Source organism: Grammomys surdaster, unplaced genomic scaffold, assembly GCF_004785775.1.
Source record: "Grammomys surdaster isolate TR1022 unplaced genomic scaffold, NIH_TR_1.0 335, whole genome shotgun sequence".
NCBI lineage: Eukaryota > Metazoa > Chordata > Mammalia > Rodentia > Muridae > Grammomys > Grammomys surdaster.
Genome location: NW_021604754.1, coordinates 616498 through 643718, shown reverse-complemented (window position 1 = coordinate 643718; position 27221 = coordinate 616498). Strand labels below are relative to the sequence as shown.

General features: G+C 39.5%; 1 protein-coding gene across 2 annotated transcripts in view; it reads right to left on the bottom strand.

The window, feature by feature from the left end:
* Nucleotides 1-1705: 1705 nt before the first annotated feature.
* Cttnbp2 (cortactin binding protein 2) overlaps nt 1706-27221 on the bottom strand; it is a 143600-nt gene continuing 118084 nt past the window's right edge. For both annotated transcript variants that reach the window (XM_028778429.1, XM_028778430.1), the window contains exons 15-23: nt 23799-23951; nt 22734-22921; nt 17762-17940; nt 14943-15148; nt 14439-14615; nt 12730-12793; nt 10784-10916; nt 9428-9526; nt 1706-2844 (exon numbers count right to left, since the gene is read on the bottom strand). In XM_028778429.1, coding sequence (XP_028634262.1) covers nt 2596-2844; nt 9428-9526; nt 10784-10916; nt 12730-12793; nt 14439-14615; nt 14943-15148; nt 17762-17940; nt 22734-22921; nt 23799-23951 — 1448 coding nt within the window. In that variant the 3' untranslated portion in view covers nt 1706-2595. The remainder of the gene's footprint in view (nt 2845-9427; nt 9527-10783; nt 10917-12729; nt 12794-14438; nt 14616-14942; nt 15149-17761; nt 17941-22733; nt 22922-23798; nt 23952-27221) is intronic.

Genomic DNA, 27221 nt, shown 5'->3' with positions numbered 1-27221 from the left:
TGGAGCATGTTTTATATTGGGTTGAATATTGTCAGTATATCTATTAGATCCACATTGCCTAAAGAAGAGCTTAAGTCTGCTTTCTCTGCTCTGTCTGTCTTGTGATCTCTCCATTATTGAACACGAGGAATACGAGGCAGAACTCCACAATGATGGTACTAAGCTTTCTCTTTTCCTTCAGATTGTCTGCTATATACATAAACATGTATGTATGCATATACATAGTACCGCAAGAAGTTCTGAAAAAAAAATTGAGACAGGCCATCATTCTGAAGCTGGAGCTGCCCTCAGACACCTGGTGATCTGTTTTAGCCTCCCCTGGGCTGCAATTATGTGCATATTAGTTACTATATCCAGCTAAGCTCCCAGACATTGAATCCATAGTCATTTTATAAATGACAGAGGCCATGGTAAATGCTTTACTGGGCTCTATTGTAATACTCACATGGTCTTTATGGTTGTTGTGGTCTTTGTTTTGCTACAGGTTAAATAACCTGTTACTTACCACAGCAGCCTGTAATAATCAGCAGTGCTTAATTCAGCCACAAGGCTATTTATCATTATGACCCTATCTAGCCAACTGCAGACTCACTCTTAAATTTAAGATCCACCATGTTCTATGATATCCTACTGGCATTTAAAGATGTAGGACCATGGTCCATAGTCATAATTTCCCTTGCATGGATATGCACTCATAATCCACACACTGGATAAATGCTTCACAGTCCTTTCATTGCAATGACCTTGACATTTACAACTCTATCAAGTTCTGTTTTTTTAATGAGTTATGATTTATTAAATATCATGACCTATCAGTAGGCTTCTACTTTGAAAGCCCTTGATCTTAATGCTCTTTTTAGACTTTATGCTGCCTGCCATCTAATTATCAAAAGTACACATTGAATCTGACAAAATGAAGCAACAGCACGGATCAACTACTATGGGTCACCTCGGGGCTTCTCAAGTTTGATTTTGTTTTCTCACCTTTTGTCTTTGATTGCATTGTCTCACTCCCAAGACTAGCACCTTTTTATGAAAACACTTGAGTATCAAATGCTACCTGGCATGCAGAATTTGAGTCCAGCCCAACATAGTTATTGTGTTCAAGTCTAGGTCCACTTCCCAGAACCTCTTCTCCCATCCCTCGACCTTTGCTCCAGTTCTTTCTGTCCACTGCACCTTTTCCTGTACATGAGGTTGACATTCTACACCTCCACCCCCAAACTTGCCTGGTGGAGAGAGAGCCCAAGGAAGAATGCTGACACGCGTTGCATTCTGGTTATTCCCTAATGGCAATCCTTTCTTCTACTTCACCTAAAGCCGTACGACAGTCACTACATTGTCCCCTAACATTGGCCAGCTAGTTTTGCAAAGAAGTTTAAAACAGTGTCTATATGTGTGTATTTAATGTAAATACCTATCCTGACCCCTCAAAAGACTTTTAATAGGCAAGCAAATGAGCTTTATTTGAAAATTGTACTTTGTTTTGATAGTTCAAGCTCTATCTGTTTTTATTCCAGCCAAATGTCTAAGAACATCCTGTAAGGGTAAGCTAGCATGTAGAGAGCTGGTGAAACAGCAGCATGCAGAATATGTTTTGTGGCACTCCTAAATGGAACATTATGCTGCTGGCTTCCAATTATACGACTGTTATTTGAGCAAGTTTCCAAGAGCAGCTACAGATAGGAAAATACAGCAAAATAACTTCACTAATTCAAAATTTTATTTGGTGTCAAAGTACCTTGAATTGGACGAATAATTTCACCATTAATTTATAAGACACACTTCTAGAAAATATTAGTTTTATTATTAGTGTGCTTTTAGAAATATATTGAAGACATTAACTCCAAATTCATTTAACTGATGTCTTTCTTGATGCAGATAACTTTTATATCCACTTAGGTACAAAAGTTTTGTAAGAAAGATAACACTTTTATTGCATTATAATTTCATATTTTACAAGTCATAATGCAAACTCAGAAGCGTAAATATATATACATGATGCAACCAGATGGCAATGTAACCACTAAAGGATTCAAAATGTAAAACTAGAATTTTAACAGGCAAAATACTTCATATGGCTTTTAATGGAAAATAACTGTTTAGAAATGTCTTGTTATTGCCCCATTCGAATCATACCCCATCAGATGAACACAAAACTATCATCTCCATTCCAGATGGCACATTTCATCTAAGCCAACCTTGTACACATGTATGCAACTTCTGTAAATATACATATATGTACATATGTACAGATAGCAGTATACAGTACACAGATACGTCTGCTTTAATACCCCTGAACATCTTGGTTGAAACTATTACAAGGTTTCTATTACAAAAACTACTTGGAAAGTTGTCATAACTTCATGGGATTGAAGTTTAGTCCTATAGAATTAACAGGAAAAAAAATGTGAGGTTATAAATACATTCTTTACAAAAAGCTGAATAGTGGTCCCGCACTTGTCCTTTATATTACAGGAAAAAAAAATGGTTTTATTCACTTGAAGGTATTTACATCTTCTTTGTCTTGGTTTCTGCATGAAATATACAAAAGAGGTTAAGGTGATCATGTTGTCATAGGTGTTGTAGGCAGGCCTATTTGTTAGGTTTTTCTACTTGTTCATGTTTGTCTAAGTTCCAATTCTCTTCTTTGGAGTTGTTATTGATTTCTAGTTGCCTTGTATTACTGCTGCTGCTGCTGCTTCTTTTGGTGTTCTGGGAACACTGGGCGACTTTACTTCTAGGAACAGGAAGAAAAGATTTAACTCTTGAGACACCCAACTCAGTCTTTGATTTATTGTTGCTGCATTCGGTAGTTTGATGGCTGCTGAGAGGACTGGCTTCCTACAAGAGAGGAGAAACCAACAGGTTTATCAGAGTTGCCCAGCCCAGTTGCCCATCCTCTTCCTCTCCTCTTTGTGTCTGAGTAAACCTGCAGGAGTTTCTCCCTGTCTGGGGAGAGCTAACAACTGACTACAGTGGACTTTCTGCTTGATTTTTGTAAGACATGCTTTCTGGCCTCACCCTCCTCTTAAATAAATATTTGCAGGCATCACAGAGACAAGAGATAGAGTTGTAAGTCTCCACATCAATAGGAATTTCATAGACTTTTAGGTCTGAGAACATCAAACTGAACAAGCTCAACTGTTATAGTCTAGATATTGTATATCCCTACCAAATGATCATTATGTTCAAGGCTTGGTGCTCAGCTGGTGGCATCAATCATTCATAGGCACTGGATCTCAAGAAGTCTGACTTATTCAGTTTACTGGGTTTGTAACTGATGGTATTATTAGGAAGTGAGGTGAACTGTAGGTGGAGCCTAGATGGATGGGATAGGTAACTGAATGTGTGTGTGTGTGTGTGTGTGTGTGTGTGTGTGTGTGTGTGTGTGTAATGAAGGTATGTCTTTAAATCATTATTTACATGTTTATGTGCATAGAAGTGGATGTCAGAGGCCAAGCAGTAAGTCAGTCCTCTTTTTGTACTATGTAGGTTACAAGTATTCAGGGCCTCTGACTCTTTATGTGCTTTTTGACTACCAGGGTGTTCTGTTTCCCCACAGGTCCAGAAACAACAGAACTGGCAAACTGTGGGCTATAAGTGCTGAAATCATGGGCTAAAATATATCTTTCACCCTTTTCAATAATTTCCTTTAGGTATCTGTCGTAGTGACAAAAAGCTAACTCACCAAACAAGTACTCTGTGGGTGACCTCCACATTATGTTACCTTGGCTAACTCACAGTTTTATATATCAACAAATGGGTTTTAAGCCTTTACTAGAAGATAACACTGTCCCAGTTATTTGGCACACAACAAAGAACATAAGAAAACCATCCTGCTCTACCAGACTGTACATTCTAGAAAGGAAGGCTCCTGCTTAGCAATTTTGTGCCTTAGGTTTCTCAAATCTTCATGAACATAGGCTGGTCTGACTGTTTAGTGTGGCAGAGCCACTGAAATCACCTGGCCAACATTCCCCAGTTTTCCCACAAGGAACTTGATGTGGAATTAGCTGAGAGAATCTGTACAGTCAGAACAAAGAAGGTGGAATTCCCCAGTGTTTCCCCAGTTTCAATCAACAGCAGTCCTTTGGCCTGTATTGTATCAAACTGTGCAAAGCTCTGAGACTGTTAACACTGCTTTGTCGGTAATAATGCACCCCACATAGCAATGCAATCACTGAATGAGTTAAAACTCGAGTTTAATCGATCAAACAAAGACAACTTGGAGTGGAAGGCAAAAGTTTGCCTCAAACTGGCTGTGGTATCCTCTTGAAAGGCTGAAATCACAAAAGATGCTAGCTCTAATGCTGAAATCAGTTTGAGCAGTGCTGACAGGCTGGGCTCCCAATATTCAGATTTAGTGGTCTTGGGTGGGGCATGGGGAGATGGCTTTCAAACATCTTCCACATGTGTAAAGTGTATCCAAACTTTACAACTTTCCTTGACTCTTCAAGATCCTCTTTTCTACAGTGGTGGCACTGATCTGAGCCTTCTCTTTTCACACAGTTGGAGATTTTTTCTAACTGCCCATTCTGGTTGAATTGTCCCTAACTGATTAGTTTGTACCTTTAGCTCTCACTTATGCTTGAGGACAGCATTTAGACCCACTGATCAACATAATCATCCTTGGTCCTCAACCTGCCTTTTTAATGTAATTTTTCTAAGGCGTCTCATTTGACACATTACAGGTTACTACTGCTCTTTCAAGTGAGCAGGAGTCACCAGCTATCTCTAATATCTGCCTTCCTCTTCTACCTAATGTAATGTTCCTTGCAAAATCAGTAAATAATTATGGAATTATGGCAGTGTTGGTGGAGGCAAAAAAGTATGGAGTGGGGGGCGGATTAAAGTTCTCATTGGCTTCAGAAGTCCCAAATTCCTAGGTATAAAGGCCTTTTAAAAGTCTACCCCAAATCTCTGCTCCCCTCCATTTATAATTTATTAAAGTCCTCATAAGCTCTCCATATGACCACTGAACCACCCTGAAATCACTGAAGTGAAATCCACTGCTGCCAGATCTTCAGACCCAGCTATTTGAAAATGCTCAGCCAGCTGCGAGCAGCTCTGATCTACCTTTGTCTGGAGCTTTCAACACGTTCCTAATGAGTAAAAGGCAGTGAGGGGGCAATCTGAGGCCTAGAGCACAAATATCTGTAGGGGAAAGAAGGTGTGGCCTGGGAGAGAAAATACTTTCTTTCAGCTAGGTTTGCTCTTTAGGGAATCAGTACACAGCTGCATTCTGTTGTTTTAGCACCAGCAAACTGCAAGTAAGCCTGGGAAGAGGGTTGAGCTATACACACGCCAGTCTGTGCTCCACTACAGCACAGCATGCTATTGGTGCAGAAGAAGATGAAGGAAAACCACAATCATCTTAGCATGCCTGGTTTTCTTTGAAAGCCTATGGATGCTAGCAAGTTGTGAGACATAAGTACTTATGTTATTGTTTAAGAAGGAGATATACTTCCATAAGCTTAGGGACCGAATGCTTGGCTCCTAGTACTGGTTTGGGAATTTCTAGAAAACTCCAGAAGTAAGGTTTAGGTGGCAAAAAGTAGGTCACCAGGGATGGGTCCTTGGAGATCCTTGTCTGTCCTTCTGTCTCGCTCTTTCCTTCCTGTTTACAAAGAAAGTAAATAGCTCTCCTCAGCCACAAACTCCCTCAGCCGTGATGTTCTGCTTAAGTACAGGAGACAAATGATCTTGAACCAAAATCCCTGAAAGCATGAGACAAATATCTTCTCCCCTACATTGTTCTGGTTAGGTGTCTAGTCAAAGTCACACAAAACAGAACGAATATGGACCTGCTTGTTGGATACTGGATAGTGAGGATCCTGTCCTGAGACTTAACTGTAAAATCACAGTCAAGACACCATAACGGAACATCATGGGGCTCAACCATTGCCCTAGTAAGGTCTACTGGTTACTCTTCTGATTGCTGTGATGAATCCCAAGCAACAGAGGGGAGGAAGGATTCGAATGGCTCAGAGCTGAAGGGATGCAGAGTTAGGCAGGAAAGGCTGCTGTAGTCAGGAAGTAGAGAGTGATGGATGGTGACTGTGTATCGTGCTCACCTTTTCTATACTACTCAGGCCAGGTCTTCTGTCTATGGGATGAGAGCCATCTACCTCCTATGTATGTCTTTCCTCTTCAGTTCAACCTTCCTAGAGTCACCCTCACAGACACAGCAGAGGTGTGTTTCTATGTTGATGCTGAAGTCGGTGAAGCTGAGAAGATTATAAGTTGGGGATTGGCCTTATGTGATAATTTGGTCTAAAATACAGTAGACTGCATATGTTATTTAGTGGTACACCACTGTCTAGCATGGGGAAGGGCCTGGGTTCCCTCCCTGGCATAACAAAAGGAAGGAGGAGCATGTTAAGAGAAAATAATAAACATAGTACCTAGCTATAGAATGAAAATGGAAATCTCACCAGCTTTGATGAATTATCTTTGATAAAGTACTAGGTTCTCAAACGGGAAAGGAGATAATGTGGTGGTGTTTTTTTTTATTTTCTTTTATGTACACTGGTGTTTTACTTGTCTGTGTAAGGGTGTAGGATCTTGGAGCTATAGACACATGTGAGCTGCCATGTGGGTACTAAAAATTGAACCCTTGTCCTCTGAAATGTCAGTCAGTGCTCTTAACTGTTGAGACCTCTCTCTAGCTCTATGGTGTATTATTTTTTAATTCTGTCCTTTGGTCTGCAACACAAAGACAAGCAGAATGACTACATAAATTACTAAAAATTCTAACAGCTAGAATATGTTTAGGAAGTCCAGGCTGAGTCAGTTTCTGGAGGTATGAGGAGGGGGTTAGGTCCATGGAAGCTCACTTGGGCTTAGTGTAGTCACGGAAATTCAAGGTCTGAGTGTGCAAATCAGAAAACATGCTTACAGAGAGTGAAGGCATGATGCTCCCGACACTCTGGCAGCCAAGCATAGTTTTAGGGTTTCTTTCCCAAAGATCTTCAAACAGGAGCTTTAAGGATTTTTTAAACCTTCTTGGCCTAAAGGTCCCAAGGTCTCCCATACAATCCTCTAATTAAAACTCTAATTTATTTTGCTAAAGTTGTTTTAAATATGTAACCTGAACAAACCATTTTTAAATCAGAGCAAGCCATTCATGTAATAGTAAGTATTTTCCCCAAAGCTAAGATATGATGGTCTCCTTAGATGCTAAAGAGGGAAGGAGACAGGTTGCCTCTGGCAGACAGGGCTGTGTCAGGGGTAAGGGAGTTGAAGGAGAAGAGAAAGAACTGGGGCAGAGAGACAGATACAATTCATACATGGAAAAGTTAGATGATGGAATAGTAGCCTCTCTGAAATTATATGTGGGAAAAAAGGAAGTGTGTAGAAAGTAAAGACAGACAAAAGCTACATCTTAGAGCACTGGATATCATGCTTGGCTACACATGAGAACCCAGGGTCCTGTCTGTACCTTCGTCTAATCACACCAGAACATTTAGAGGGCAGAGTTCAGGAAGTAGAGATTTACAAAAAAACACCTTAAAGTGGATGTCATTACATTTTGCCACCAGAGATGAAGATTAGTCTGACTTTATGTCATTTAGGAAATAAAAAAACATTCACAGTATTTGCCATTTATATTGATGATTTACGTGGTTTGCTGTTTTGATTAAGAAACAGTTACCGTCCTTCACTGTCAGAGAGTTACACAGAGCCAGGAGGAGCAGGTTCTTGATGGAGTATGCCTTCTGGCCATGAAGGAGAAAGTAATTTCAGTTAATCCAGAGTGCTCTCACCTCTAAAGGGAGTTATTTCCTGATAAGAGGAGAAACTGGGCATGGAACCAAGAAATGCTGGGTGAGTTGTAAACAAGATAGAGAAGGAAGGACTCTGCCAGCATCCAGACAGCTGGGGCTTTTTGCCCTCTGCTGGCAGCTCCTGAGAAGAGCATCTTTTAGTGGGGAGAGGGTCCCCCCTCCCCCCCCCCCCACACACACACACAGGCACACACGCACACACAGGTGCCTTCACTATAAAAAGAAAGAAATCAGGATGCAGCTATCCTAAAACTGACAATCAACTGCACATAGTTCTTAAGAGGTGAGGCAGATAAAGGACACCTTAAGCTCCCTTCTAAAACAAAGCTTTGTATCTGGTTGTAGCCTGCATCATTTTCAATACTATATTCTTATGGACAATGGTTTATAATAGAAAAATAAGGTTTCTCTATTAGACATTTAAACAAAAAGCAACATTGTCTAACATTTTTTGCTTTAGTGTAGGAGTTTGAACCCAAAGATCTATTTGTGCTAAGAAAGGAAAGCACTCAGTACTGAGCCAGTCTTACAGTGAAAGACAACAACAACAACAACAACAAAATGACTTGGTACTAGGGTGGAATTGTTCATTAGTGCTCATTATTGTGTTTTGTGAGATGCTCTGGGCCCATTCCTCTATGCTATACAATGAATCCTAAGGAATGGTTCTAGGGGGCCAACCAAAGCTCAGAGAAGCTCTCACACATGGATAGTGAATTAAGATTTTATAGGTGGCAGAAAGACAAACTCTGAATAGAATAATTTCAAACAAATGCTCAGAAAGGAGCAAGGACTGTGCAAACCTTCTCCTGGCAGGGAGAGAGGTCTTTATAGCATGCTATGTATTTTATTAGGGCCTTCATCCCACTTCCTTCCTTTCAATACAGACACCACTAACGAGAACGAATGAACCACAGCTGTAGGAGCTGTGGATCCAGAACTGTAGGATAACCAGCTAAAGATTAGTCATTTAATAGTTACACCATGCCCACTTTAAAACCTGCCCCACCTGCCCTTGCACACAGCGGTCTTTGTAAGCCGTTGTGGGGGTAGATGTGAACAGGAAGGGAATGGGAACTCAACAGAGCTCATTAAACACAGAGCACATATTACTTCCAAGTAAGTGCTTCTAGGTCCCATAGATCCTCACAAAGCAATGGATGTGTAGGATTTCATCCAATGTTCCTGTTCACCCAGACCACCAAGTTGTTCTGTCCCTTATGTGGGCTAACACAATCCACACAAACCTTGGCCCTTCTGTTTACCTCTTGGACTTGATTTTTGAAAGACTATCTCTCACTAAAACTCAAAGAAAAGGAGAATGTCTAAGATCGTGATGTTACCATTCAGCCTTTGCTGTGTTTAACTCGCGATTCGTGAAATGCAAGAAGTCTTATGCTGTTTGTCAAACAAAAATGGAAACCAAGACTTTAAGATAAACCTCAAAATTTTGAAATATAATATCAAATGGTAAGAAAAAGTTAGATCAGCATATTTCTTGAACATTTTAAAATCTTAATTGATTCATGTATACTTTTTCCTGTTTCTTCCCTCAGTGTAAATTACATAGTCAGGTCGAAAAGTCACTTCCACAACAAACCTTTTTTTCCTCTTATTTTGCACAGAAAACCATTTACCTTCTGTGGCACTGGATTCCTCGGGTTAGCAGGTGCTGATGTGGCAGGGTTGGTTCTTGAACTATCAAACTTCCTTAAGTCATCCCTTGAATCCACAATCTGGAAAAGACACAGCCCACTGAGTCCAACCTCCACTGTTACACTGTGGCTCACATAAAACACAGCCAAACACCACCACGGAGAAGCCAAGAAGAACAGACACCCACTTCCCTAACAGTGAATACCTCTAGGGAAGATGTCTCCAGACTCTGTCCTGCTCAAAGGATATTTTTTAATATACCAAAGACAAAGAATCTATTAAAAAGGTATCTCTCATGAAAAGCAGAAGATAAAAAAAAAATCTACTTGGCAAGCTAGAACAAAACAAACAAAAAAAATTAGTATGTGACTCATTGTCTCATCTCATTTTTCCTGTAGATAAGAATTTCAGCTCATTTCCAGCAAGGTCGAATAAGGCAGTCACTTTTCCTTTTCCTAGAGAGTTCAAGTGTTCATCTGAAATAGCTGAGTCTGTCACTAGATCTCCAGTACATTGTGACTGTCTTTGCTCCCTTCCAAGTAAAAGTGGTTCTGGAGGAGGCTTGGTCATATGCAGCCCAGACAGAAGAGTGCCGAAACAGGTTCAACTTGATGCTATTAATGTTTTCTTTGAGATTTTGAGAAACTGGTTTCTATATCTGGTTCTCAAGTTTCACATCTTAAAGACCATGACAGTACATAATATACAGGAGCACTTTTTTTGCTTATTTGTAAAGAATGTTGCTACAACTCTGTCTATAACCTGGATCTGCTATGAAGCCTGTATCTTACCGATAGCTTATATACCAAGATCGGTGATGATAATGTCTGAGAAACTAAAACTTAGGCTTTTGTATAAAGCTACTTATGGAGAGAGATGCTGAGCTCAAGGGAAGCCTAAGCTACCATAGCAGATTCTCTCTACCATAGCAGATTCTGTATCAAAACAAGAAGACGGGCAGCTCAGGGATAGAATACCTGTCTAGCATGTAAACTCTGGGTTTTATCCCCCATATTGCACACACACAAAAATCTTCCCCAAATCAAAAGACTGCTCAAATAGATACAGAATTTTATGTTCAGATGTTTCAGAGGAGAACAACAAAGCCCCTACCATCCAACGGTTTGGGAGAAATAAATTTTCTGAGCAAAGCAAAGGATGACTTGATTTATAGCATCAACAATGATACATGATAAGACATTTCATTTAGGGGATGCATTTTAGGATATTGCTCCTAAAACAAAATTTGTGTACCTAAAATTTGGTACATAAGCATCCTGTTGTAAAGGCAAGTCTCTATTGGACAGAGCCTGACCCTGAGCCTGGGGAATGCTCACCTTGCTTATATCAGACTCAGATTTGCTGGAGCACATACTCTGGAGTTCTTTGACCAAATCTGCTTCATCATCTGAACCCAAAGAGAGTCTGTGGTCCAAAGTCAATGTCATCGATAGATCATTCTCTAAGGACCTATTACAAAGACCAGAGGAGAGTTTTTCAAAAATGGGAACAAACCAGTTACCAAATAGAGAACTCTAGACACTCTACCTTCTGAACTTTGAGATGAAGAAGAGTTTCCAATATCCTCCCAAGTAACTCATAAAGGTCATCTAGGGCAACAACAGCCCTATACCAAGAGATGTGAATACTAGCTGGTTTTCTCAAGATATCATTAACTTCCAGCCAAGAAACTCTTAGTTGGATAACAGTTGTTTTTCCACAAAGAAAGCTGTGTAGGTGTAGACTCTTCTTATCCTCTTTCTCCCCTTTCTCTATCACTTAGGTCTGACAAAGTGAAGTTAAAGCCACAAAGGTTTACCAACATGCCTGCCCAAATGCTGAACAAGGATGAGAGCAATGGGCATGCCAACATGGACAGGGAAGAGCTCACAAGGCCTCGGTACTACACAAAGAACTACAGGCACTCAATAAAAGCTGAACAAGGGAGAGGCAGTCTTCTCCAGGGAAGAGCAGAACCAATGTAAAACATACATAAAAATACATACATACAGAAATCCATAGATACAGTAACATTATACAGACTAAGCAGGTAGTAGTTAGGAATTCTAAAGAAAAGAGAGAGCATGATGGGAAGGGAAGGGGACGGTTTAGAGCAGTGGTTCTTAACTTCCCTAAGGCTGCGACGTTTAATAGGATTCTTCATGCTGTGGTATCCACAATTATGAAATTCTTTTGTTGCTACTTCACAATTGTATTGTTTTACTGTTATCAGTCATCATGTAAATATCTGATATGCTGTAGATCTGATATGCAATCCCAAAGGGGATACAACCCATGGGTTGAAAACCAGTGGTTTGTAAGGACAGAAGGTAGAAACGCTGTAGTTATATCAAAATTTATAAAAAGTAATTGGCAGCTGTTTGGGGTCTAGGGTGGGGAGAGGGGAACATGTGTTAGTATAATACATTGGAACAAAACAGCCATGCTGTTTCTGTAAATCTAGCATTAAAAAAGTTATTGATAGATTGTCTAAATCAGTGATTTTCAACCTTCCTAGTGATGTGAGACTTGAATACAGTTCCTCCCGTTGTAGTGATTCAACCATAAAATTATTTTTGTTGCTACTTCATAACTGTAATTTTGCAACTTATGAATTATAATGTAATTATATGATATGAAGGATGGTCTTAGGTGACTCTGTGAAGTATCCTTTAGTCTACCAAAGGGATTGTGACTCACAAGTTGAGAACCACTAGTCCAAATGTTCACAAATGTAAGCCTTCTTATAGATTAGTTAAATGATAAAGCTTGATTTTAAAAATGAAACCTAGGGGCTGGAGAGATGGCTCAGAAGTTAAGAGCACTGGCTGCTCTTCCAGAGGTTCTGAGTTCAACTCCTAGCAACCACAGGATGGTTCATAATCATCTATAATGAGATCTGGTGCCCTCTTCTGGCCTTCAGGTGTACATGCAGGTAAGATGCTGTATACATAAATAAATAAATAAATCTTTAAAAAAAAATGAAACCTAGTTCTCTAACTTTATTTAACAAACTAAAAAAAAAATGGGTTTTATATTATTACACTTAGGGAACTTAACAAGATTTCATTTAAAGTTTTATTAATGCATTGCCTTCCAGTTAATGATATTTATTACTCCAAAATCATATTACTGTTATAGTAGCTGCAAAAATAATGCTAACAATATATCAAATACTTAAAATAAAGTTAATTAATTGTTAAGCTCAAGTTTTAATTAAAGTTAGTTATATAATTCAACTCAAGTTTTCTTTGATGCAAGTGACATTGGAAAGGGAACTTACTGTTGCTTTGACAGAGAGGAGTTTCTGTTCATATTCAGATGTGGTATAGTCTTGTTTCTCATACCTGTTGAAAAACAGCCATTGTCAATAGAATGGATCACTATTCATGCGCATTCATAACTATTTTTAAAGCCAGATTCTAGACTCTGAAGCAGTGGGCTTGGATTAGCATCCACCTTGTGTGGAAGTAGTCTCCGAACAGTGGCTCTGGCGTAGTTCCAACACAGGAGTAGTTAAGGCTTTGGGGAACAACTGATTTGCTTATGGATATTATACTGAGATCAATGGAATTAAAACAACCAGAGGCTCAATTTAGGAAACCTGCCATTTATTTTTATCAATGGCCCCTCCACTCAGTAGTTCATCTATTGATATATCTAGGTCTTTATTCCCAAAGTATCAAAAGAGAAGCAAGTACCTGCCATTTCATGAGAGTAATCTGTAATCATGTGCAGATTTTGATGTGTTATCTGCTGCTATATGTGAAGCCGGCAATGTACTTGTAAAAATTTAATTTTTTTAGTAATTATTATTCTTCAGAGAAATGTGTGGTCTTCACTACTTATTCTGAACGCCACAGTGATGTGATAGGGTTTATTACTTCCCTTGCCACTTGCACACAGTAGGCAAGAACTCTCCCTCTGAACATTTCTGTCCAAAACCAAAAAACCAACTAAGGCATTGTAATGATCCAATCTAATAATTTGAAAGAATTATTGTTATAAAGTTAAAATCACCCAAGCACTTATAAATAACTTATATATTTTGCAAAATTTGTTTCTGGATTTTGGAAACTTATGTACCCAAGTCAGTGTTAACTGCTGGAAGACCGTTTTATCAATTTTTCACAAAGTGTTCAATGTTTTGAAATATAGTATATTTGATACTACAAACAGTTCTAAGTCAATGAAATTCTATGATTTATATTTTTAATTAACTTTTTTTTTTGAGACAGGACCTTATTACATCATCCTGGCTAGATGACCTGGAGCCTATATAGACCAGGCTGGACTCAGAGTCACGGAGCTGCTTGCCAGTCTCTGCCTTCACAGTGTTGGAATTAAAGATGGGTGCCACCATGCCTGGCTTAATGAACATCTAAACCACAGGGCTGACATTTCTAAGTTACTGTTTTCTATACTGTTGCTTCCTTACTCCCTGTATTGATTCTGGTTGTCACACTACAGCACATGGTGACAATGCTTATAGCTTAGGTAATCACTTAGTTCGAGCTAGTCACTCCATGAGGACTTTCTGGCTGCTTTTCCTGCTCCATATCCAGCACCTTAAATGGCACCTGACCCTGAATGCACCATATAGGAAAACAATACTCAAAACGAATAAATGCCTACTTTTGTATCAAACATACCTGCACATGTACTCTTTTAAGCTAAGTTCAACTGAGGAATGGCATGTATGTGAAAAGAGCAAAATATCATAAAGATGACAAATTTAATTGTGGAGACCAAGAAAACAAATTAGTGTTTAAAATAACAATTAACAAGCTGAAGATGAATTTTCCAGTTCTGGTATGAAAGTGTTATCTTTTGGGTAGAAGGCTCCCAGCTATGTTTTGGAAAACACAATCGTTCATCCCAGGAAAGTGTAAGCTGAGCAGCATGGGGTGGGAGCCTTGAAAGGATGCAGTTTTAATAACACAAGCCCATTTGCACTCAGAACCTGGATCCTGCAGGCCTCCCACACCCTACCTTCGTGCTTCAGGTCTGGCTTGTTCCACGTGGGTGAAGAGAAGTGCCCAGGCTTCTTGCGAGGACTGGTGTTCACCTTTCTCCAGGCTGAACTCTCTCCTCTCTTCTTGCTGTAACTTGAAACTATGGACAGAGGGAAACTGCCCCCTTTGAAGTCTGCTATCTGCTGGTCCAGCTCTGAAACAACACAAGCCACACTTTTCTAAGAAGAAGGGGAGACAACACAGTTTCGTACAGTGACTTGAAATACATTACCAAGTCTTAACTCATAGGTTTCTTAACAGTACCAAGCTGGAGTTGGCTGGACCAGCACAAACTGTACTTGGAAGTCTAGAATTCAAATACGTGCCAGTAATTAAAAACAGAAAGAGTTCTGGTACAATGCTATGAGCAGTACATTCATTTCTTTAGTCACGAGAAGACAAAGGAATATTTCATAGAAATGAATTCCAAACAATGATAGAGAGGATATAAATGTGTTCATTCATGCATAGCCCTACATACCTGCCCTGGGAAGGGGACAGCCATGCAGAACGGCTTTATTAAGCAGAATGCTGAGACCAGCCCTCACCACAGCCTGCTGTCCTTGGCTAGGGTGCTTTTTAGAAGCTGTCTGCCCAGCACAAGGTTGCTTGTTCATGGAGGCTCTTGACAATATTGCGTCTTGAACTCTGGGAGCAATGATGGCATTCCACAGCTTAGACATCCACCTTGCAAAAGATGAAGAAGAGGCATGTCACTTACAAACTGCATGCAGGCTCACAAAAGCAGCAGACCTGAAAACTTTGAAGAAAATTACCTGGCATGTTTCTGGGTACATTTGAGGGTTAGTTGTATAATAAATAAAATTATCCAATACAAAAGCAGTTTGAATTTGCCTCAAGAACAAAGTATTTCAAATGATCTTGATAATGTTTAAGCCTGTCTTAATCCTGGAATCAATAGTAAGTATCTACAGAAAGAGTGAATGTGTGATAAAGATACAGAACTGAAGGCATATTAAAAGGCATCTATTCAAAAATGTATTTCTATAACACCTATGTCTAAATGTTTTACATGTGTTTGATACCTATGTATTTTAACACATAAGTGGAGATGGATCACTGCCAAATTAAATGTCTGCCTCAAAGTAGGAACTCCTCATTACACATGTGTGCCCACATGGCTCAGGCCTGCAGAGTACTGGACCATCCAGCTGTGGCTTCAGGTGCACCTCTTTATTTTAGCTGTAAGCTACATCGGTGCTAATTACAATGTCAGTGTTTTTGCTGCATTAACAGTTCAGAGCACCCAAGAACCTGCCTACTGTGTATGAAGACCTAGTTAGATACTCAGTTTGACAAAACAAACAAAAACAAAACCAGTTAATATAATTTCAAGGATATAGAGGATAGAAACATTTTCAATGCTATCAGACACTGCCATACAATTACAAGTACTCTTAAAAGTTATCAAAGCACTGATTTATTGCAGTTATCCATTAGTGCTCAGTTACAGATAATTAAGAAAAACAATAAAACAATTGTGTATAAGACAACTCTGGTCCTCTAGTCAAGCATTCCCTTCCTGGACTCTGGGCCTTGAAGATACTAGGCAAACACCCCACCTGCACAACACCTCAACTCCCAAGATTCTAGTATTCAAAATTATAGCTACCTACAGGTGAGTGCTGAGTGTATAAAGACAGGTTTGGTTGGAGAAAAAAAAGGCAAGGTGACAATTTGAGGCACTTCTACACATCTTATCTTTTGGTCTATACTATCTCCCCACACTTCAAAAACAGAGATAATGTCTCTTGCAGAGCAAAATGCAGAACAAAAGAGATTGTAGTGTTTTGTTGGCTGTGGGTGACAACATCATGCCTCTCACTCAATATCCTAACCACAGTAAGGGGTCATAGCATCAGATTACTGATAAGACTAGATCTCCATGCTACACAGTTCCTGTGCAGAGATACATTCCTCATGGGAAAGGCCGAAAATTGGCTCTTAAGAATCCTGAGGTTCTGGAACTCAAAATGGAACAACAACAACAAACAACCTGGCTACATTTAGTTGTGATGATGGAGTAATTATCACTTACATAAATGTGGGTTTCTATTTTTCAAGGTAATATGTCTATTTAATAACTCTCTTCTTTCCCCAACTAACTCATCATATTGGTGGCTTTCCTTACAACATGGAAGATGTTTAATTTACTCCTGCTTTCCAAAAACCGATACCTGCTCAGAATGCTAGCCAGCTGAGCTGAGTCGTGACCCTTTACTTCCTCTTTTCTGACTCCTGTTTTTCTAAATCATGCTTCTTTTGTGTAGGCATAGTTCTTGTATGTTGCTTCAAAGGACGACATAGTAAGTGCCGATGAAGGAGGAAGTTTGTCAACACCCGTGAATGTTGGGTTTTCTTAGTTTCATAATATATTTGAAGTCACCTTGCCAGTGACTGGACAGCAAGCAGTAAACTATTTAAGCAAGGTGTGCATTTGTGAATTGGCATATATTCATAGAGAACAACTGCTACTGATCTTAGCAAAAATACAATTACTTAGGAAGTACAAATAACTGACAAGTCATGGCCACTCTTGACAGAACTGGCACTCTGTGCCAATGATAGGCAGTGCCAAAAGCAGTCTTGTCAACAGTCACAGTCTCAAACATACTAAATTCACCATGTGTCCTATTTTTCTTTGGATACTGTGATAAATACTATGACCAAAGCAACTTAGGGGAGGAAAGGGTTTATTTCATCTTCCAGGTCACAACATCAGTGATGTCAGGGCCAAAAAACTGAAAGAGGAGCTGTAGAGAAATCAAGAACTGTAGAGAAATGCTTGCTTGTCCACTGGCTTGTGCTTAGCTCCCTTTCTTCATAAGATATATTTTATTTCTATGCATGTGGGTGTTCTATTCATGTATATATCTGTGTAACATGTGTGTGTGGTGCCTTGGGAGGCCAGAAGTTGTTGGATCACTGAGAACCAGAGTTACAGATTGTAGTGAGCTGCCTTGAGGGTGCTGTAAATCAAACTCAGGTGTGGAAGAACAGAAAGGGCTCTTAACTGCTGAGCAATCTCTCCAGCCCCCTTAGCTAGTTTTCTTATACAATTCAAGGTCACCTGCCTAGGGATGGTAACACCCATAGTGGGCTGGGAACTCCTGTATGAATTAATAGTGAAAGTAATCTTTCAGAGGCCCACTTATTCTAGGCAATTCTTCTGTCAAGGATTTCCTCTTAGATGAGTCTAGGCTGTGTCAAGTTGACAATTAAAGCTGACAAGCATACTGTAACTCTATTTTTAATAGGTAGATAAAAATTGGCACTTACTTCACTGTCGCTTGGGCATGTCCTGGGACTACTGGACAAGAAAAGAAATACTTTGGTCCAAGAAGTGCTTCCGGTGTACCCAAGCGGGCCAGACAGGAGTTGAGCTGCCTCCAGACAGATAGAGCCCAGTCCACAGTCTTACACACAGGATCACAGGGTGCTGGCAGCTGACCTCTGAACTAGAGATGAGTGGAAAACAGGGCTCTGTCTTAGAAAACCAATGTTTTGTTTTTGTTTTAAAGTCCAAAATTAAAAATATAAACCACAAAGCCCAAATCTAGTTGAACTTGATTTTTCCTTTGCTTGGGTAGATGTAGGAGGATTCTGAAAAAGCAAACTTGGTGCCTAGTGAAACTAACATGTTCACCCTTGATGTGTGTACATGTCAGTGTCACAAGTGTTCCCCAAGATCTCGAACCTGGGTATGTTGACCCTATTTTACATATTCATAAGAGTGAGGCCAAAGAGGTGATTACTTAAGGTTACAAAGCTAAGAAGTGGCAAAACCAAGGCTAGGGTTTATTTACTTTTTTATGTTAAGGTATAGTTGAAAAATAATTCTCCCTATGGTGTAGTGTGATGCTTTGAATACACTACACTGTGAAATGATTACTGCTCAGCATAGCCACCATCTCATATACAGGAAATACTTTTAACAGTGCATTCATTCATGATTTACTCTTAGTAACTTTCAAGAAACTATAGACATCTACTTCTAATAGAAAAAAATGATGTTCAGACATAGCATCTACTAGAAATAAAAAGGAGTATAGTGCGCTTAAGAATATGTTATTGAGCTAGTGAGATGGCTCAGTGGTTAAGGGCACTGTCTGCTCCCACAGAAGACCTGAGTTTGATTCCCAGAACCCATACAACCACTCACAACTGTAATTCCAGTCTCAGGGAAATCCATCTTTGGGCCTCCACAGGCACTGCATGCATGCAGGCAAAACCCCATACATATAAAAAATATTGCACAAAAAACTTTGTAATGTTACTGATAATTACTAAGCTACTGTTGCTGCTAACGTTTAGCATTGCTGCTGACCTCTGCTCAACCTGTACTCAACCATAAGTAAGCAAGGAGAAATCAGACTTAGCTGGATGGGAGGGACCAGAGAGGCAGCTAGCAAGCAGAGGGATTCCTTAGGTGTTTTTTCAGGACTACATGCTACCAAGAGGGATGAGGGCAGGGTCCCTATGGAAACATAGACTCCCTCAGGGACAATGAGGTTTTTAATTTTTTTCATGATTATTTAATGGACTTGTTGCCAAGATCCAACTGTTATATATCCTCATCAAGAAACACAATTTCTACTCCTAAGAGCTGGAGAAACAGGTGCACACCTACCTCTCCAAGTGTAGATGTTGCTTATAGAGAATGTGTCATGTGCAAAACGTTGTTATGGGAACAGTGATTATCACTTGACAGTACATTAAAGGCTGGTGTTTCCTTCAGGGGTCTTTCTGATAAATCAGTCTTACAGTCATTGCATGATTTTATTTCCTTGATGCATACTCATGTAGCATAAGCACCATTTGGTAGAGATGCTTAGAACCTTAGATGTCATAGTCTACTTATATTTGTGTGCCTTCTGTTTCTAAGCACCACTTATCACTTCTAAAGAAAACATTGCAAAGTCAGGTTTCGTTGTTTTATTTTTGGGCTAGGGATGGAACCCAAGCCTCTGCACACTAACTCATTTTCCCACTGAGCTACACCCCTGTGTGCTTTGCAGCTCAGCTCAGAGAACTACAGAACATAACAAAAGAAAAGGTGTATCCTGGAGTCAGCTGGGCTGGGAGGCATTAGGGAGGACAGCAAGCCACACACCAAGGCACTCTAAATACCTCCCTGGTGGGATTGCTGATACATTTTACCATCTCTTAAATAAATGATCTGGGCCAGGCTCATTGACCTAGGATCCTGTCCAGACAGATCATCTTGAAGTATAGATGCAAGCTTTGTGTATCATTATTCAAAACAAGGAAATAAGGTAGTGCTTAAGCCAACCTCTCACTGTCTATAAAGGACACTTGTTAGCTAGGAGAGGCAGAAATAATTCTCTTGGTGGAACAGAGAAGTTGAAGAATGATTGCTGATGTTCCCAAATAACAAAATGGTTGAGAGGTTGGGTAGCATCAGTAAAGTACTTGCAGCCCATGCAAGCATGAAGACATCAGTTCAATCCCCAGACCCATGTAAAAAAGGTGGGTGTGGTAGTGTGCGCTCATAAACCCAGCACTGGAGAGCTGCTGTCAGATGCAGCCCTGTGCCTTGCTCTCTAGACAGTTTAACCTACTGGGAGGGTAAAAATTTTATCAGAGCCCAGATCATTGAATCTCACCAAGCTCGCTGGCTGCAATATAGGCTGCCACTTCACAGTGGCATGGCTAAACTAGAACTGTACTATCTATAAAGAGTACAAGAATTGGGAAAGCATTCGAGTTATAGGATTTATCTTAATTTTCATGTATTTATGAGTTAATGGAGTATTTAGTATTGTGAGATTGTAAATCTCCTTAAGATTTATGAAAATTTAATTATTATGTTATGAAATGTCTTTTAAAGCAACTGCGGTATCTTGTTACCTTTATACATAAAAAGTCAGAATTTGGACATCTTAACCTGCAGTTATCTGAGCAAGTGGGACTCCCATGCACCAAGTATGTTTTAAAATATATCACTTGATTTTTTATTTAAAATATATCAAGTGAAATATGTAAAAATCTCTCTTTAATACAAACTATCTACTATGGTCCTATCACTTGACAAGAGTGGTGACTTGTTCAGGGCTTTCTATAAGAACATGAACTTTGTGAGGATGGAGAAGGCTTCCTTCATTCCACAGCCCTGGGTCAGTGGTGGCAAGTTTTTACTGAATGTGTGGGAAGCACCTTTCTGATGATCTCAGACATGTCTGGTAGAGCTCATTTCATTTCTACTTTTGTGCATGTGCGTGTTTATGTGTTTTCCTGGAAAATCAAATCCAGACCTCTTGTCTCCTACCCAAGTGCTCAGTCACTGAACTATAGCCCTAGGCATTTGTATTTTTATTTTTTATTATTTTGATACAAGGTCTCACTAAGTACTCAGAATAGCCATGAATTTACTCTTTAGCTTAAGCTGGTCTTCACCTCATGATCCTGCTGCTTCCCCATCCTAGGTAGCTAGCATTGCAGGCCCGTATTTACAAGGCTGCCCATCATGTGAGGTTCTGATGACCACTTTCCACTTATCACCTATGACATGGCTGCTATTGGCTTTCCAAAGGGTGATGACTTTTAAAAGTTGTATAAACTGTGTCCTAAGTCTGCATAACTAACAACAGAAAGGCAGAAACAGAAGTCAGAAGCTGTGTTTGTGGGCAGTATGTGTTCTGTTTGGTTAGATATAAGGCATGAAGACATTCTACTCTTCTATGCTGACTGCATGAAACCCAGGCAAAATAGGGCAGCATGTAGGAAGTGTGGGGTAAAGATAAACTTGGCCCAAATTCTGAAACATCATTTCTGAAAGAAGTCATCATTGCCACCCATATAGAGAAACTCATGGCATGGTAAAAAGCAGGTGTTCAAAATTCAAAGACAACCTGAACCAATGAGATAAAAATGATGGGTTCTCTCTCTCTCTCTCTCTCTCTCTCTCTCTCTCTCTCTCTCTCTCTCTCTCTGTGTGTGTGTGTGTGTGTGTGTGTGTGTGTGTGTGTGTGATGACAATATGTCTGGATCTGTGGCATTTCTGCCTTGGACCATGCTTTAGTTTTTAAACAGTTTCCTTAAAAGGGAGATCTCAGCTAATATGTTGATTTTCTAAAATGCATACTGTGATAAGTATAAACGAATTTGTTTTAAAATTTTTAAGAGTAAAAATTTAACTCTGTCATCTAATAGAAGCTTTTAAAAACTAGACTTGATGACACCAAGTTTCCTTTGGGTGGTATAGAGATTTCTCCAAAAGACAAAGACTGATGTCCTATTAGGAAAGTTCCAAATTGTTGGAAAGTCAGAAATAGTCCTGAAGTTTGTATTTTTTAAGAAAGACAACCCATATAATGTTGTTGCCTTACTCGGAAATTATGGTATTAAAGTAGATGCAAGATGGTGATGATACCTGCAAGAAACCTGAACAAGATTTAGCCAGTCAAAATCCCAGCATTAATGAGGAGAAGTCCAGGGCTCCACCACTGACAGAGGAGCCAGTAGCCCTTAATGGTGGCCAAGAGAAGAAGTCACTCTACTTTGGAGACATGGCTACCATTGGTAGGCTGTGATACACACATGGATGGCTCTACATCCATGAACATATGGGCAGTATCCACTGTCTCCTAAAAGCTACCAGTGTACAGGATTACGTGAGAAAACCAAATGGAGATCTTTGGTAAGAAATCTGCTCTGAAGAACACTCAGATATCAGTCTAGACCCAGACTATTAAATAATAGTATCTTACATTTAATCAATATGGATATATTCATACATGAAAGACTATAAAATAAATATTTTTATTCTTAAAAGAAGTTCACTAAACCGTTTATCATCATAGTCTAAAAGCTGTCCATTAAAACAGCATTAGTGGTTAAGTGATGTCCTCAGGGCTCCAAGGTATTAGTGAATTTGCTTAAGCTCAGTGATTAATTTCCAAGTCTAACGTTCTATAACTTCTGGAGCTTGATGAGGTTTCTTGAGAACTATTGATAACACCAGTAAAACCAGTTAACTTTTTCTTGTACATGATATTATCCCCGAATTATTCCAACTTCTACACGAATTCTCAGATAATGAAACTTTAAAAACCATGCTATTGTTCTTTATCTGATGCAGAAGCTGTTGTGGGTTCCACATCCTTTGTTCTGTCCGACTCCAAATAGTAACACAATATCCTAGCCTTTAGCCACACAGGAAGTGGAAGTCAAGCCCAGCTAAGACCAACCCTCTCCCACCTCAACAGGTTGCAGCTTCTGCTTGTGTTACCTTGCTGACTACTTTCCTTCGTAAGAACCTCTGAAGCAGTCCTTGAATGGGCTCACAATCCCAGCGCAGCTGAACCCAGCGGAAGTGTTGCTGCACCAGCAGGTCAGAGCCCTGGAGACAGGCCTTGGCAATGGTTCCCACCAGAAAGCAGTTCTCATGGAAATAATAGCATTCGGATGTTCCATTCCCTAAAACAACCAAGCATGATTCAACCTCGGCCATTTATATTTTATGCAAATGCAAATTCAAGAACATGAATTACATAACATGTTCTTTGAAGACAGAAAGGTTAGGCTGATATCAAGACAGGCAAGGATAATAACTGAACAACTTGGGATTCCTCTTGACTTGGGCTAGACACACAGCCCTCTTTGTACTATGTGCCTAGCAACCTAGAACTCCTACCTGCATTGAGCTGGGTGTATACCTGTTTTAAACACTGGGAGTAACTTACTATCATTAACAATCCTCTTGGTAAGGTTCTTTTTCTATCCAAACCCATCTTGAAACAACCCAAGCACCACGAGCAACGCCAGATTCAGCCTAGACTGGTGCTGAGTACTTGCACAGTAAGGTAAAACTGTGTCAGGCAAACTTTTAGGAAGAATTCTCTATTTACCCTCTTATCCCTGAGCATAATTGGAGCTGTTTTAAAATTATGTGTATTGTGGGAGGGGGCTTACGGAAAGATGGAAAGCTTATAGAATCTGAATCTTTTCATCAAAGTAGAGAACTGTCCATGCTACCCCTCTTAGCAACCAAACTCATACTTCTTTTGAACTTCCTTCAAAATAACGATAACAACAACGACAACAACAAAACCTTAAACAATAATCAGAACCCTTGAGCTCCACTCCTGTGGTCCCACCACAAATCTTAAGAATGCATCCCTCTTAATCTATACTATTGGTTTTGGATAAAGTTTCCTTCCGACTTTGTGACAATGTGGGCTTTTGTTCCATTCCTGAATAAGAAGCTAAGAACCTAGAAACAAAGTGTAGGCCCCAACCACTGGTGCTGATACGACACAGGCTGCCTGGTTAGCCTGTTCTCTCGATCCGTTACCTTTTTGGAAAGTGCATGGGCTTTCAGTGCTGCGATTTTCCAATGGTGCCAAAAAGTCCCCCAGTAACTCAGACAATGAAGATTTTTCCAAATTTTCCAAGATGATGATTATTTTCTTCTTAACAGGGAACTGTTTTACTGGGATCAAACAAGCTGTGATCAAAAACACCATTAGCAGTTAATAACTTTGCAAAACCTACACAAACTGGCATAAATGTAAAACTAAGATGAAGTATTTATAAAATATATTGTGTGGTAGGCATGCTCAGAAAATGCTGGGGGTTCATGGCGGCAGGTCCAGGGACTTCTGTGGTATTACCCAACACAGTTGAAGATGCGTACAACATGCCAACCCCTCTCATGTAGTAAATGCTGGGCAGAATCGACTCAACTTCCAGCAGCAAGAGCTCAGTCAAATAAAATAAAAGGAGTCCATTGTCACACTGGAAATGACAACTCTGAGAACATAGGAAGTTGTCATAAACAAGCCACCAATGAATATTTAAAATATTATTTCATCTTACATAAATTTTGAAAAAAAATTAATACTAAATATTTAACCTGTGGATTTAGAAACAGGTAACGAAAACATAAAAACACATTAAGAGCCAGAGGTGGGGCTCCACAGTACAAGGCTTGCCTGGTGAATGTGAGAACCTGATGTCATTCCTCTGACTCTCCAAGAAATTGCTAAGAAGTTATTATCACAAAGGATAGAAGAAAGGTTTTACGAGCAAGAGGGCACAGAGGTACATTCTGAAAGCTGAAGAGTCTAAAATTCCTGGCTTGCTCAGTGGCTAAATGGCTAATTTAGTTAAAAATTATTCCTTGATCTTTAAGAGGCAGTTTACGGATGTTTCATAATATAAAAGGTTAAAAGCATTGAATGGTCTTTAAATTACACATGTATAAGATGTTCATAGCATTAATAGGCAAGGCTTCCAGAGATGGAAGCACATCCTGGACCTAAGAAGTAATCAGATTAAGGAGTCAGAAATAGAGAGGAGGGAATCAAGTCCAGTGTCTCCATCTTTATGGTTCCTCCCACTCTGGGTGGGCAGAAATGACTGCATATCAATCCATACTAAAAGATGTAAACCAATGTTTCTTTTTTCTAACAGAAACAAATAAGCCAGTGTACAAAGCATCCAAACACAGTGCATGGTGCCTACCAGGAACTCACATGTCATTACTGTTTTAGTTAAAACACGAAATAAAGCAATTCCAATGTGAAAATTAATAATAAATTAATGTATTGAACTTCTTAAAAGACTTCAGATGTTTCCACCATAGTCAAATTAACCCTCAACGGGGAACAATCAATTTAAAGTCCTTGTGGATCACTCTACTTGTCATGAGTACTCATGAGTGGAACTTCTGTATTTTCTTCTTACTATTACAGATACCATAGGTTTTTAATCTCAGAAGAATCTTTGAACAATGCAAGGGAACCTCTTCTGCTAAACAGCTTTAAAAACTAGGCTACAAAGAAGAGCCATCTCTCCATTTCCTTGTCCTCAGGGGTGGGTGTCACACTATTTTCTCATGTGATCTTCTATACAACTGTCTGGCAACAATGACAACAGCCCATGCTTCTCAGGATTCAAGCATTGTCTGAGAAATACATGTGTGTGTATAGCACTTGAGGTCCAGGAAGAAATGGAAGCAACCCAGACCTACATAGTGAGACCCTTTCTTAAATAAATAAATATATAATACACACACACACACACACGTATATATTATAGAAGTATAAGAATTATAATTGCCTACTGCAATTACATTGCCTAATGCCTTCTCATATTTGTCACTGCTATAGTCCTCATATATCTTGCAAGATGTGAGTGTAATGGAGAGACCCCTCATTGCCTGTAGTCTAGTGTGATTGTTTTTTGGTAGACAGCATACTCTATTGGAGATCAATATGAAGATTGACATTCATAAAATTATATTGTTTAGATGAATGATTTTACAGAATTTCTGATTTGATTTAAGTAGTTTTAGAAAGCTAGTGTAGTTGATAGAAAACTTAAGGAGATGGTTGAGGTTGTTTTGCCAGAAAGATATAATAAAGTTAGAAGTAACAGCAGAATGTGCCCCCTCCCCTGTGGAGTAGTGAGGGCTGCATAGGTTAGAAAAGGAGTGCACTGAGCTTTCCTGAATTGGAGGCACATAATGGTACTTGCGGGAGAAAATAGACTTGGGACAAGTTAAGGATCAAAAGAACAAATAACAACAACAGCAGCAAACCATTTCATTCTAGGTTGGGTCTAAGTTCCCAGATCTTGTGACCTAGGAAAGTGGCCATATGTTTTGGTGTGCCCCAAAAAATGCAGAGTTATAAACAAAGAATAAATAATTCTATTATAACTACAGAGATTAGATGATTAGCCAGTTTCACTGAACAAGACTTCTAAAATAAAACGTCATATAGATGATCTGTTTCTTGGTAAATACCAACTGCCATCAGCTAAGCATAGGGAAAAACTTGCTACCATTGATTTGGCTTGCTTAAACTTTGATAATCAATGACAAAAGGATTATTGCTTTTTGGTTACAATGAACTTGCGAAGAGAAAGATAGATGGGAAATGTTTAGTTTGGTATGAGTTTCAAAAAAGAATATATAATCAATAATCCTGTTGTAATTTCCTTTTTTGTCATGATTTTATCTTTGAAGAATATGTTTTGGTGGTAATTGGTTTTAGATAATATATAACTTGTGGCCATGAGGGAATCTTTTTCTTATATAGAGAATTTTGTCTTAGGTGGCATAAAAATACTAAGAGAAAAAATAAAGTTGTTGGAGCTTGCACATTGTGGCTTGGTTCATCCATCCCCCCCCATAATACAATTGGTTAAAATAGTAATAATGAACAACCCTTTTCTATGTAGTGATGTAAGAAACAAATCTATCTAATGTTTTACATTTCTTTTCCTATAACTTAGGTCTGACGAAGTCCACATTTTCTCTGATTTGGGTTAGGTGTATGGCTATGTCAAGTGGTTCCAACACTGCTGCAGCAGCTGGAATGTATCCGTAAGAAAGCTAAGTTGTATTTCAACAAATGTTTATTTAAGTATCTCCTTACTATGGGTGCTGTGCTTAGTGCTGGTTGTATCTTGGGAAAGAGGAAGGAAGGGGAAGGGGAAAGGGAAGGAGGAGGGAGGAGGAAAAGTAGGAAGGGGTAAGGGGAGGGAGGGAGGAAAGAAGAAAAAGAAAGAAAAAGAAGTAGGAGGAGAAGGAGGAAGAGGAGGAGGGAGAGGAGGAGGAGGAGTAGGAGGAAGAGGAGAAGGAGAAGGAGAAGGAAGGAGGAGGAGGAGGAGGGGAAGGGGAAGGAGGAGAAGGAGAAGGAGAAAGAGAAGGAGAAGGAAAGAAGAAGAAGAAGAAGAAGAAGAAGAAGAAGAAGAAGAAGAAGAAGAA